At 38.8% G+C, this 12,514-nt stretch overlaps 3 protein-coding genes across 4 annotated transcripts; 1 reads left to right on the top strand and 2 right to left on the bottom strand.

Annotated features, from left to right (window-relative positions):
• The first annotated feature begins 248 nt into the window (after positions 1 to 248).
• Positions 249 to 3,056, top strand: LOC140769941 (AT-hook motif nuclear-localized protein 11-like). Of its 2 annotated transcripts, XM_073110869.1 has the most exons (6): positions 249 to 373; positions 638 to 1,093; positions 1,384 to 1,451; positions 2,011 to 2,142; positions 2,340 to 2,501; positions 2,597 to 3,056. In XM_073110869.1, exons 2-6 carry the CDS (start codon positions 745 to 747, stop codon positions 2,765 to 2,767), a joined length of 882 nt encoding a protein of 293 aa, XP_072966970.1. In that variant the 5' UTR covers positions 249 to 373; positions 638 to 744; the 3' UTR covers positions 2,768 to 3,056. The 2 variants fall into 2 exon arrangements, with proteins under 2 accessions (XP_072966970.1, XP_072966964.1); XM_073110863.1 differs by having other exon boundaries at positions 335 to 1,093.
• An 865-nt stretch (positions 3,057 to 3,921) lies between these two features.
• Positions 3,922 to 5,567, bottom strand: LOC140771864 (probable phospholipid hydroperoxide glutathione peroxidase). The gene is made up of 6 exons (XM_073113646.1): positions 5,409 to 5,567; positions 5,181 to 5,257; positions 5,016 to 5,077; positions 4,614 to 4,732; positions 4,325 to 4,492; positions 3,922 to 4,227 (listed from the first exon to the last, which is right to left on the bottom strand). The coding sequence occupies exons 1-6, from the start codon at positions 5,463 to 5,465 to the stop codon at positions 4,195 to 4,197; spliced, it is 516 nt and encodes a 171-aa protein (XP_072969747.1). The 5' UTR covers positions 5,466 to 5,567; the 3' UTR covers positions 3,922 to 4,194.
• Positions 5,568 to 7,521: 1,954 nt separating this feature from the next.
• LOC140771036 (FT-interacting protein 7-like) lies at positions 7,522 to 12,514 on the bottom strand. The gene is made up of 2 exons (XM_073112395.1): positions 12,193 to 12,514; positions 7,522 to 10,771 (listed from the first exon to the last, which is right to left on the bottom strand). The coding sequence occupies exon 2, from the start codon at positions 10,727 to 10,729 to the stop codon at positions 7,724 to 7,726; it is 3,006 nt and encodes a 1,001-aa protein (XP_072968496.1). The 5' UTR covers positions 10,730 to 10,771; positions 12,193 to 12,514; the 3' UTR covers positions 7,522 to 7,723.

The raw sequence follows: 12,514 nt of genomic DNA, 5'->3' as shown, positions 1-12,514 counted from the left end.
TAACAAAAAGGGCGTTTTGAAGTGAAACAAAAATGGGTTCATATAGTTCAGGGGTCTGGATGTAGGGATCCCTAACAAATACACGAAAAGAGGAGTAGTGGCAACGTGTGATTGACTTGTTTCGCACTGTCCGGATCGCAGAGGATCCTGTCACCCGTAACAGAATTGTCGTTTAGATATCGTCCGTTCCGATATGATATTTATCCTCATTCAATCTTATCGGAAACAGGTTTGCACTTGTACCCTCCTCGGTCTCTCTCTCTCTCTCTCTCTCTCTCTCTCTCTCTCTCTCTCTCTCTCTCTCTCTCTCTCTATAAGTACGGAAAAGGTTTAGCGTTTTAGGGTTCGTTTCGAAGGTATTCGACCGCGATTGGTATTCTTCTCTCGTTCTCCATCCTCTACTTTCTTCTTTGGATGGTGTTTATTTGTTGAAGGCTTTGGTTAAATATTTAGTTTCGTATCAATCTTATGCTTCTCATCTTGTGGGCTTTCGAAAAATTTCAACAACATTGGCAAATAACCCAACTTTAGACGAAAAGGGCAGTCTTTTCCATCTCTTTTCGCAGTGTGGAACATTGAGATAGTAGTCGTTTTGGTGTCTGAAATTTTTTTAATCCATGCATGGACGGGAGGGAAGCCATTTTTGCATCTGGTCTGTCATATTTGCTTCAGCGTGGTGGAATAGGTGGCTCTGGTCCCGGATCACAGCCGGCGATATATGGAGCTGATTCTAGTATCCATCAAATGCCTATTTCGAGCTCGAGATTACCGCTTGAATCTTCGGACATCAGAGGGTTCATGGGATCGGCAATTGGAGTGGAATCTTTGTCTCAATTGTCGTCGGAGAATAGCGCGAATAGTGTGGGCAAAGGGGAGATGATGAAGAGGAAGAGGGGGAGACCCCGGAAGTATAGGCCGGAGGGAACTATGTCTTTGGGGCTCTCTCCATTGTCCTCAGTTAGTCCAACATTTGGGTCAGGTTCTATGTCGGGATCTGCATCGGCGTCGGTGTCAGGGCCGGGTGGTCAATTGCAAAAGCGGGGTAGAGGGCGGCCGCCGGGAACAGGAAAGAAGCAGCAGTTGGCTTTGTCAGGTGAGTTACCATACTATAAACAATTGCTTCAAAATGATTTAGAAGAAAAACCCGTGTTCTTTTATGATCTATCTCATGTGCCAGATCTATTGGGAGATCCTTTTGCCTTGCAATTCTTGTAAATATTGTCCAAGATTTGATATCAATCTTTCTGAATAATTGACATCCTATTTTGTCACTTAGTCATAGCAATCTTTCATGGTGCAACTGTGCAAGCATATCTATATTTTATAACAAAAACTTTTTTTTGTGGCACTATGTAACACCAATTTTGGTAACTAATTCTTTAGGGGAATGGATTGCTGGTTCAGCTGGAATGGGCTTTACCCCACATGTTATTACAACCCATCCAGGAGAGGTAGGACATGCCTTGATTAATCCATTCTGTTGGAATAATTCATATATCTTGCTAGTGTCTATGTTAGGCATTTTTCCATTATTGAACTAATACTTTTGATATCTAATAGTAAATAGATAAAAACAACAATTCCCTATTTTTATCCACCTCTTAATAATAAATCGTTAGATTTATTCACTCGGGAAGTCCCGCGACAAAGTACCCCTCACCTCGATCACTTGATAAAAGTCTTTCAAAGTAGGCAGACAAAATATGATCTATTATATTTCTTTCTCTTCTGTTTAGATACTTCAGAGCTTTAATCTTCTAGCAAGCAAGAGTGATTATTTCTCCCCTTTTCCATACTATGCCATCCTTTCTTTTTGATTCTTTACACACACACAGTACAAGAAAAAAAATCATAATTTGTTGACTATTCTCTCTTAATATATGTCAGCCCATTCTTATTTAAACCCAACAGTTTGCAGATAGTTTTTGGAATGAAACGATGCACTACCACTTTTGCAGATAGTTTTTGGAATGAAACGATGCACTACCACTCACTTTGTTCTTATTGCAGGACATTGCAGCCAAGATAATGTCATTCTCACAGCAGGGTCCAAGGGTTGTGTGCATCCTCTCAGCAAATGGTGCTGTTTCCACAGTTAGCCTCCATCATCCTACAAGTTCTAGTGGCATAGCTACTTATGAGGTGGCCCCTTTATTCTCCCTGTTTCCTGGTAGTTTTAGTTTGAAATAGGTTGTTTTATATTAGCTCCCGTATTATCTGGAAGTGATCATTAGACCCAAGGATGATGAAATTCCATTTTGTTCCTTTCTCTCTGTCTCCATTCCATTTCTATCTTTAATATTAGAGACAGTGCTCTCCTCTTCTTATTGCTCTTGCAGGGCCACTTTGAGATTTTGGGCTTGTCTGGTTCTTATTTGTTAGCTGACAATGACGGTTCGCGTGTCAGGGGCGGTGGTCTAAGTATAGCCCTCTCCTCCGCTGATAATCGAGTATTTGGCGGTGGCATAGCCGGAGCTCTTGTAGCTGCCACCACTGTTCAGGTGATTGCTACGTTCAAGTCCTGCATACGTTGGTGTTCTAGTGTATCTTTACTTTGCCTTTTCGTTTACCTATTATTTTTACATGACACATGCAGGTGATAGTAGGTAGTTTCATCTATGGACGGTTGAAAACAAAGGTCAAAACTAAATCTGTGCAAGATTCTGAACGTATTAATGGCAAAAGAGACATGTCGAACAGCACTGCGCTGAATCAAAATCTAATACCTTCAGTGTCTGATGGATCACTTGTGGCTCCAGGTGGATGAACATGAGAAATTCCAACTTTTGTTTCAGCTTGACTCGAGATCGGCTTTCGGTGGATAGACTTGCATGAGGTCGTGAACATTCTGCTGCTGAGATGGATTAAGGTCGGCGTTGCTGTTAGCGCGTCATTTGCTTACACGATCGCAATTTGTTAATAAAAAAACTTGGCTGCGAGACAAAGGCATCAGATGCTTGACTGAGCCTTTTGTGTCCTGATGTTGAATTTTTAGTGCTATCATAGCCATTGACAGCTCTTAGGGATATTTTAATAAAAAGGTAATGCTTGTGGGAGACATTGGTTTCATATTAAGATTCTGAAAGATTATGCATTCGTCTTTACGAACTTTGTATCCAGTCTTCATGCAAGTTACATCACAAGGAGCAGATTGCTTGATCCAAAAGTACCGATCAATATGAGAAATCTAAGGCTAACCCTAATATGAACAATAGATCTTGAAGACTTAACAATAAATAATAGCTGAAAAATATTAAGCAATGCAAACACTGAAAATTTATGTGGAAAACCTACTGATCCTTTTTACTTGGATCAAATTAACTATAATAAAAGAACAAATACAATAATGGCTTATAAATTACCTGTTGAAAATTGTATTTGAAGTTTTCTTATTCGCTAGATCCCGTAATAAATTGCTTCATGTAGTTAATTCAACTGATCTCTATAATCATTGAGATCGAACACAGTGATCTTTGAGATAGTCAGTCGTATCGATGAATGATGATGGAACAATTAGGAAGTATTCGTAAGCGCTACAATCTTTTATCTTCTCTAATCAATGAAGAACTCTCAAATAATTCTCTGCTAGGGCTTCAATTTTATTCTTCCATTAACTCATCCGCTTTTAGGATTTAAGTCTTCCACTTTAAGGATTCAAAGACTTTTATAGACTTGCAAGATAGATGAGAAAACTAATTCAAATCAGGCCCATATTAGTTGCCTTTGATAAGCCATTTGCATGCCTAATGGGCTTTTATGCTCTCAGACAAATGCACTCAAACGCCATGGGAGCCGTTTGAACACCTAAAAATGTGATTATGCCTTAGGTTTAAGCATTCAAACGCCTTATTGTGATTTCTATCCCTTGGCCATACACCATTAGGCAGCTTCTCCCTCGAGCTGGGGCATTCGAACGCAAGCTTTAAAAGCTTAAATAAATTTGTACTCCAAATTTTCATATCATGCTCTTCTTTACACATTAAAAAATAATAATAACTATTGGATTTTGATCAACAAAATAATGTTACACAATATTTCCATAAAACACTTTGCAATACATTATCATAGAGACACCAAAACAAACTTTAAAAACTTCACTCCCTAATTGCAAACAATTCTACATAGATAGTTTCTTTTTTCTCTCTGAGACCTCATGACAGAAATCCAATGTTGCATTCTTCACAGAGACTGTCTTCATGGGAGTTCTATTATCTTCTTGACATCCTTCTGCGCAAATAGGTAAACAACAAATTAGAAGATTATCGTCAACCTCCACAACCTCTAATGGTGGAAGAAGAGAAGTTCAGATGGTTGGCGGTGATACCTCGATGCTCAGCGGCGACGTGGTCGGGGCGAATCGGTTTATAACATTCCCTTCCTTGTCAACCAAAAACTTTGTAAAATTCCACTTGATGCTTTCTCCAAAGAGGCCACCTTTGCTAGACTTCAAGAACTTGTACATAGGAGCAGCATTGCCCCCATTCACATCAACCTAATAAAAACCAATAGGAATTATATGCACTCTTGGGTACCATTTTCTAACACTATACTCCTCTTAGCATTGTAAACTTTATATTGTTCGACTTATGTGGAGTAGAATTAGCTAGAGTTACCTTGTGAAAGATGGGGTAGTCAGCTTTGAATCGAGTGCAGGCAAATTCTACAATCTGTTCATTGCTCCCTGGCTCTTGTCCCCCAAATTGATTGCATGGAAAAGCCAGTATCTCCAAACCTATTGTATTGAAAAAAAATAAAAACTTAGATCAAACTTGAATAAGAATTTAGATTGCAATTGTAGAAGTTTGAGAAAACTATGTAAAACTTTCGAATATCTATCGTTAGGTTAGATTTTTCTATAAAAAAAGTATCATAATTGTCTCATGATTAATTTTAAACTCTCTAAAATATTTTACTCTTATTTTAGAAAAAAAAAACGACATTTTTTTGTTAATACCGTTGAGAATCTATGTAAAAATGGGTTATAGTTATTTTAATCCTAAAACTTATATCCAAACCTTTATCCTTGTACTTCTCGTATAGCTGACTTAGCTCTGTGTAGTTGGAATTAGTCAATCCACTGTAACAAGTAGGATAAAATTTGTTTATCAATCGGAGATATTAATTACCACCATATGCTTATTCTCTAAAGAAATCAATCGAATGCTTCCCAATAGAATTACCACTGAGATGCAACATTAACAATTAGGAGGACTTTTCCCTTGTAGATGCTGAGATCCACGTCGTTTCCCCTTGAATCCTAGGTTTGCAATGAAACAAAGGGGAAGACTATTTAAAAAAGAGAGCTATTTAGGAACTTGTAATGAAATGGAAGAAGAAATCAAGGGTTTTTAGACGAAAAAGCTGATGAATCGTAAACAAAACCCAATTCGGATGTAAGAAAATCTAACCTTGACGGTGAAGTCGTGGATTGATCGAGCGATCTTGGACGAAGAACTCGCGCCCATTCGTGGAGGAAGAGGAGGATAGATGAGAGGACGAGAGGAGAGAGAGAGAGAGAGAGAGAGAGAGAAAGCTACGAGACTAATTGGGTTTGTTTGGAATCTTTGAGTTTTTATAAAGGAGTAAACCGCGCTTTTAATTGCGGCGTTTACACGACGTACTATGTAATTACCAGAATAGTTTCCGCTTTTTAATATTTAAGGTGCTTATTTTTAAATTTATTTATCAAAATAAATAACACCTAAATTTAAATATAAACGTTTCTTTTTAATCATTCATAAGCTTTTAGTTATCTAGTCTAAGCTTCAAGCTGTATGTGTAGTTGAATAATTGCTCCGAACTAAATGCTGCTGAGACACACTCCAAGTCGTCGTGCTACCGAGCCGTTCCTTCAAGCTAACTGTACTGTCGAACTATTAACCGAATCGAGTCAAACCACTAAATAATTTCTCCACAATATTATTTATGGTTGGAGTCGAACCTATAAACTCCTTGAGAAAAAGTAACTTACCAATTCTACTAGAATTGGTTAGTAAAGTGGTTCTTTTTCGCTCTCCGAGAATATTCATTTAAAAATAAAATACCATTAAAGATTAATATTTTTTAAAATAAATTAGTATTTTTATTGAAACTATATTCTAGTCTAGACCTCTAAGGTCTTTATTTAGAAAATATTAATATTATCAGCATTTTAATTTTAGATAAGTAAAATATTTAACAGTTAATTACTTTTATTTAGATCTACAATAAAATATAACTTTTTTTTTGTTATTTAAGTTTAGGTGTTGTGTTGTCTGCTGCTTTGGTAAATAAAATTTTAAAACAGGACCCTGTTTTTATTTCACACCCTACATGATATGCTTATTTCAATTGACGCCCCCCCCCCCCCCCCCCCCCCCCCACCGTGGGTGTTTTTTGGAAAAGTGACACAAATAGTGGTTCAGTTTTCTTTTTCTCGGGAAACTTAATTACATTTGAAATCTGTCGTTGGTTCTAAATTTATTTTACCCATTTGGTTTCGTTTTACACCTTATGATTATTTAAATTGAAAGAGTTACTTATTTTATTATATTTGCTTAACTTAAAAGTTAAATTTAAAAATATTTATTAGAGATAAAATTTTAAATAATTTAATAAATATTTTAGAATATTTTAAAAAATACCGATTAAACTTCCGATGACAGAACATCTAAAATCCAATGTGATAAGAAAAATAATGATTTTAGTTAAAATATAACCACAACCAGTGAAATAAATTTAGGCCAAAAAAGAATAAAATATAATTTCTCTATTTTATTTTCTAAAAAGTGCACGAGTCAAATTGAAAATAGCTAAAAGATAGGGTCTGAAATAAAAAGTTACCAAAATCTAATAATTGCACATCTCTGGAAGGTAGAAGGTATCCATCCATCCATCCATCCATCCATCCATCCATCTTATCTTCAAAATCTCCCAAGAGAGACACTCGGATTGGTCATGCTGTTCATATCTAAGCCTTGCAATTTAAAAGATGTGCAAAATAAATTAAAATAAATATGAGATTATTAAAAAAAAAATTAGGTGGAGTGCATCTTTCACATATAATTATTCCATGCCCACCTTGCCTTCTTGCTCTTACCGTCCTCGTCTAGATTATTTTAATCTCTCTAGAATATCTGAAGACCTTATTCGTCTTCAAAAAATTAATTTATCACTTAGAATTGTTTCTTTGGAAGCCTCTACACCACCATCAGCAATATAATTTATCTTAATTTTTAAAAAAAATTATGCAAAAAAGCTAATCACTGGAATCCAAACAATTTCGCAAAATTTCTTACAGATATAGATAAATCGGTCCGTTGTTGCATAAGTTTCAACCTCGGAAGTTTGAGAGCTCTGCATCTGCAAATGTAATAGCAGCAAATAAGATGGAAGAGGGGATTCATGCACAAACAAAGGCATTAAAACACACAGGCATGATCGACCGGGAAAGAAGTAGTTCAAGGTTTGATGCTCACTGTCAGTAACCTGCAAGTACTTCATAATCACGGAGTTGAACGCTGTCAGGAATAATAATGCATGTGGAGAATTTTGAAAGATCACTGTAATCCATAACGAGTGCACTATATAATGCACAAGTATTTAGACAAGTTGTTTGTGGTCTATACCCACTAATATGCACTTCTATAACCATTTAATAAACAGAAGATGATAAAAACCTAAAGACAAATTAAGCAGACTAATTCACGAGACTGACTGAAGATTTTACCCATCAGTCGCTTATTTACAGCATACTATCCGCCCTTGCTGGCAACCGCCGGAAGAAGTTTAGTGGGGCTGAGGGCATCCTATGCCGAAACCTTGGGTGCCTCATGATGTAAAACCCAGCAAGTACAGCAAGAACCTGGAATGGTGTCACATACAACACAACCGCCGCTATGAGACAGAAGAGCACAAATATTGCTGTGGCCCGTGGATCCCTCCAACTCAGCAGTGCTTGCAACCTCTCTCCTTGTGTTGCTACGTCTCCCACAACTGTCTGTATCCTCCCAGCGACACTCCTCAATCTATCGTACCTCATCCTTACCAACTCTGCACTACGACTAGTAGGAAATGTGTCGAACTCCTCATCCAGCTCATCTGGATGCACAGCTTCTGCATGAGAGATCTTGGTGTTCATGTGAGGAGGATACCGGGGGCGGTACCGATAGTTCCAGACACCTATCAGGAACATGTATAAAAATATTGTAGGGAGTATCAGATCTGGAAAGCACACCAGCATTACGAACAGTAAGTGCACCAGCACGGTTGTGATAGGGTTCCTCCATGCACACACATCTCCAAACCATTTGCTAACTGCAAATAAGCCTGAAAAAACTGACATGAGCCTGAAAAAGTTTGCTTTACTTCTGCGCATGCTCCATAAGTGAGAGTCGACATCTGACATATACTCCACAATTTCCTTCCTTAAGGGTGGCTCCATTCGGCTCAGTCGTGCTGCCACAATCTGGACAGCTTGATGCCGTAGCATATCAAGCTGCATGACAGTTAATGGACGCACATAATGCATCTTAGGTAGCAGGGGACGTGAGTATATGTACATCATGTTGACTAGTGATGTGGATGAGAACCTTATAGCAAGGTGGACTTCGCCCATCTTCTTGACACCCGAAGGGTGTAGAACTAGAAGTGGGTAGGAGTGAGTATACACACGCCCTGTTTCAAGAGTGGAGAGACGAATGCGAACTTTGCCTATCTTGGCATCTTTGTTACCATTTGTCCCCTTTTCGCCAAGCTGGCAATTGTCAAAGACACCAACAGTCAGCACAGTATCTGGATCATAGACTTCCCATGTATACTGCTCGTTGAATTTTGGGCTTAGGCTGTTAATGATGGTCCGAGTACGAACCCACTTCTGACCATACTTTGCTACACAGTAGGTATCTGATGTGCCCTTCCCATCTCGTGTTTTCATAGGATGAAGCCCCTCTGCATTAAGGATACCAAGCTCAAGCAATCCGATCGATGGCTTCCATAGCTGTTTGGCTGTTGGTCTAAGGTCACTGCTGTAATGCGTAGACTCGTCAAGTACATGATATCCTCCATCCAGGCAGACACGGAGATGAATCCGGCTCGAAAACTTGTCCTTCTTCAACTGATCCACATCAACTGCAACTGGCTTCTCAAGACTGAACCACCGACCATGGATAATGCGATCATCAGCTCGCTTCTCTATTGAAGCCAATGGAATAATAACACGACCAATCACCTCATCTTTGTTAGGCCCCACACGATCTTCAACAGAGAGCATGAGGTGATCCTCAAATGGCTCGGCAGCCACAAACATGTGATCTTCATTCCAAAGAGGATTGAATGTCCGTGCTTGAACTGTCTTTGTCCTCGCAAACTGGTTTCCTATCTGTACCTTGACATGCACGTCTGGAAAGCGAGTCTTATCTGGTATAATTATATCTTGAGCCTCAATAATGTTGACACGCACATACCAGAGTCTCGGTGCATGGTACACCTTTGACCTAATATGAGAGCTTATGCCAGCAGTAGGTGTCACAGCATCTGAGTGCCATGCTTCTGGAAAAGCCTCATCGGCTTGAGTACCGATCCAAACTGCAAGCATCAACTCGCCCTTCTTCTTTTCCCCTTTCTTATCCTCGAGTCTGTACCACTCTGGAGCTAACGGGCTGTCTGGAGGGACACGTGTTGGAACATCATTTAAATCAAAGCGCACAATCCCAACAAAATCATCCTTCACCAAATCTTTGTCTTTGACTAAAACTTCAAGGACTGATGCCTGCATCCGATCTCTGGAGAAAGCAAATACTTCATTCCATTCTGGGTTCTGCTTTTTCTCAAAGTGTTTTGTTATGCCTTTGTAGTTACCAACTTTCACTTCAACAAATGGATCGAGGCTCCCAGTGGCATCCATAGCTGGTAAGTCTCTTGCCTTGACCACACGTACAAAAAGATACTGCATTTGTTCTACAAGGTCATATGTACTGGTAGGTTTCTCAGCACGTATAACTCGGCCACCAACAATCTGCCCACCACCAAGAAATGGGCTTGTTTCTTTCAGTGCATAATCAACTGGTTGCTGCGAAGACGGTGACGAGTACATCCTGACAATCCTAGGAGGTTCAGATTTCATCTGGTCAGTGGCATATTGAACTGGTTGTTCACTAACTGCACTTGTAGAATGGTGTTGATGGACCTCCTTTGGAACACTGTGGAAGATATGTCTTGGCTCAGACTTGTTTTCCTTTGGGTGGTTGACTGTAGACTGTTGGTCATGAGCCGCCATTTGATGTGCTTGGCTAGGGGGAGGATTACTAAAGAAAGGATCAATAGCTGGAAGTGGATTAGAAGGTTTAATTGAGGGGTCATCAGTAATGAACACTTTAAGACCTAGCTCTCCCTTCACACGGGAGAATATCCCACGTTTTTCTAATGGATAATGCATGACAACAGCATCAGAGAAAGGGACAAATGAGGTCCCGGCAAGTCGGACCTTGCCAAGGAAGGATTTGGAGTGTGTGGCTTTGTTGATGTTGTACACATAGGCTTCAAGGGCAAGGTTGGGAAGAGAAGCAGGATCTGAAATATTAAAGTAAAAACGTTCATCCCAGACAGGATTAAGGTCCTTCTCCTTGATTGTTGTCCGGAACTTTTGGCCATCAAATTGAAGCTCAACACATGAACTAGCAGAACCTTGCCCATCCTTAGGCATGAGGTCATGTGCACTTACAACTTCAACACCCAGCTTGTAATTGCTCATCTTTGGCAGGAAGTCGACAGTGCTCAATTAACGAATTCCTCCCTAATACAAAAGAGTTAAGGTGAAGTTACCATAAAACATAAAATTCAAAGAGCATAACCAGGATTTCATGCTTAAATTACTAAAATTGCTAATGAAAAGGAAATAGCATGGATAGGACCACAAAAACTTGCAAAAGAGAAGAAGCCCTAAATGCCAATAGACAAAAGTTTACCTATATTTGAGTTAAGCCAACTAATGAAAATATCATTGAACTGGAGATTTCTCAATAGAATTCCAGCAAACAGTACATTATAAAGAAACATTCTACGAAAAGCAATTTGACCATGTCATCTGCATTGCATAACCTCATGGCAAGATAGGTGTTCCAAAGTAATAGAGTAATTTGACCATGTCATGTGCATTTCTCAATAGAATTCCAGCAAACAGTACATTATAAAAAAACATCCTACGAAAAGCAATTTGACCATGTCATGTGCATTGCATAACCTCATGGCAAGATAGGTGTACCATAGTAATAAAGTAATGCATATGCCGGTCCTATGGCATAAGGACTGCAAATACCTAGGTGGTCGCATAGATCACTTTTTAGAACAGTGATTAGGAGAGAAAAATAGCAATATCAGTCATATGATCAACATCAGTTAGTGCTTCTTGTTGAAAAGCTTTTATAAAAAAAAACAGATATCAATAGCTAAGCATGCACATGAAGTTAAAGGAGAAGAAAAAAATAAAATGATGCTATCAAGTCAGAGCAACTGAATCGAGCAATAACAGCCTGCTTACTCTTCAATATATCTGTACAATTCCTAGTTAAAAATCAGATCATGCTAAGTTACTAACAGATGGTTTCAATAATTATGTGCAGATGTAATATTTGTAAGGATAAACCAATCAACTGATTAGAAACAAGAAGTAGATGTAGGACTTCAACTCTGATTTGCACAACCTGGACAACCCTAGTACTTACTAGAATAGTTCGCATGACAGGGAAGTGTAAGGAGTAAAAAGAGGCGCAATAAAAACATAAGTGCCAATTAACTTGAATCCAAGCAATTAAAAAATTTAGAAAAAAAATTAAAAAAAGCACACCCTTTTTGTAAGATGCAATGGCCAGATCCGAACATTTAGGCGTGAGATAATAGTTAAATCTTCAACTATAATTAGAAAAGTAAGGTGAGTGGATACGGCTCTTTCTCTTTCGCTTTTAGTGGGATAAAGTGCTCAATTGCTAAAGCCTAATAAAAAAATTCATTACTAATCACATAATTGATTCCTGAAAGATACAGAACGCATCAATTGAAGATGGAAACTCTCCAGATCCGAAACCCCTATAAAAGCTCAGATCCATCTCCATCCCACATAAACAGAAGAAATGCCAAAAAGATCGAATATTCCGAAGGAGAACAACACAAAAGGATAGGATCTAAGCCAAAAACAAAATAAAATGCTGGTTTCTTCACCTCCGAAGCTAAACTCCTTCAGATCGCTCAAATTTCTCCCCCTCTGCTCAAAGTCGCGTCCTATGATCTCGATCTGAAGCCGATCTCGAGATCTTTAGCTACCCTTGCACTACGAATCCAGCTGAGGCCTCTCAAATGGAGATGCAATCATTGTCAACAATGGCCAACACCGGCTTAGAAGGAAGCAACGGAGCAGGTGGAAGTGGACAAGACAAGGAACCCTAGAGGCCTAAAGAGAAAGAGGAAAGAAGAAAACTTTAATCTCTACTCGTACTCGTGAGAGCTAATTCCATTTTGGTCTCTTCTCCTTTATTTCCTTTCT

Source organism: Typha angustifolia, chromosome 2 (genome assembly GCF_048772165.1).
Source record: "Typha angustifolia cultivar Huaian chromosome 2, ASM4877216v1, whole genome shotgun sequence".
Classification (NCBI taxonomy): domain Eukaryota; kingdom Viridiplantae; phylum Streptophyta; class Magnoliopsida; order Poales; family Typhaceae; genus Typha; species Typha angustifolia.
This window is presented reverse-complemented; position numbering and strand designations above follow the sequence as displayed.

What these genes read in the sequence shown, in the direction of transcription:
- LOC140769941 (XM_073110863.1), top strand. Translation starts at nt 622, where the DNA reads ATGGACGGGAGGGAAGCCATTTTTGCATCTGGTCTGTCATATTTGCTT. An exon ending in GCAGCAGTTGGCTTTGTCAG is followed by an intron (nt 1,094 to 1,383) that starts GTGAGTTACCAT and finishes CTAATTCTTTAG; the next exon opens with GGGAATGGATTGCTGGTTCA. An exon ending in TTACAACCCATCCAGGAGAG is followed by an intron (nt 1,452 to 2,010) that starts GTAGGACATGCC and finishes TTCTTATTGCAG; the next exon opens with GACATTGCAGCCAAGATAAT.
- LOC140771864 (XM_073113646.1), bottom strand. Translation starts at nt 5,465, where the DNA reads ATGGGCGCGAGTTCTTCGTCCAAGATCGCTCGATCAATCCACGACTTC. An exon ending in GTTAATGTTGCATCTCAGTG is followed by an intron (nt 5,078 to 5,180) that starts GTAATTCTATTG and finishes TACTTGTTACAG; the next exon opens with TGGATTGACTAATTCCAACT. An exon ending in CGTCGCCGCTGAGCATCGAG is followed by an intron (nt 4,228 to 4,324) that starts GTATCACCGCCA and finishes CTATTTGCGCAG; the next exon opens with AAGGATGTCAAGAAGATAAT.
- LOC140771036 (XM_073112395.1), bottom strand. Translation starts at nt 10,729, where the DNA reads ATGAGCAATTACAAGCTGGGTGTTGAAGTTGTAAGTGCACATGACCTC.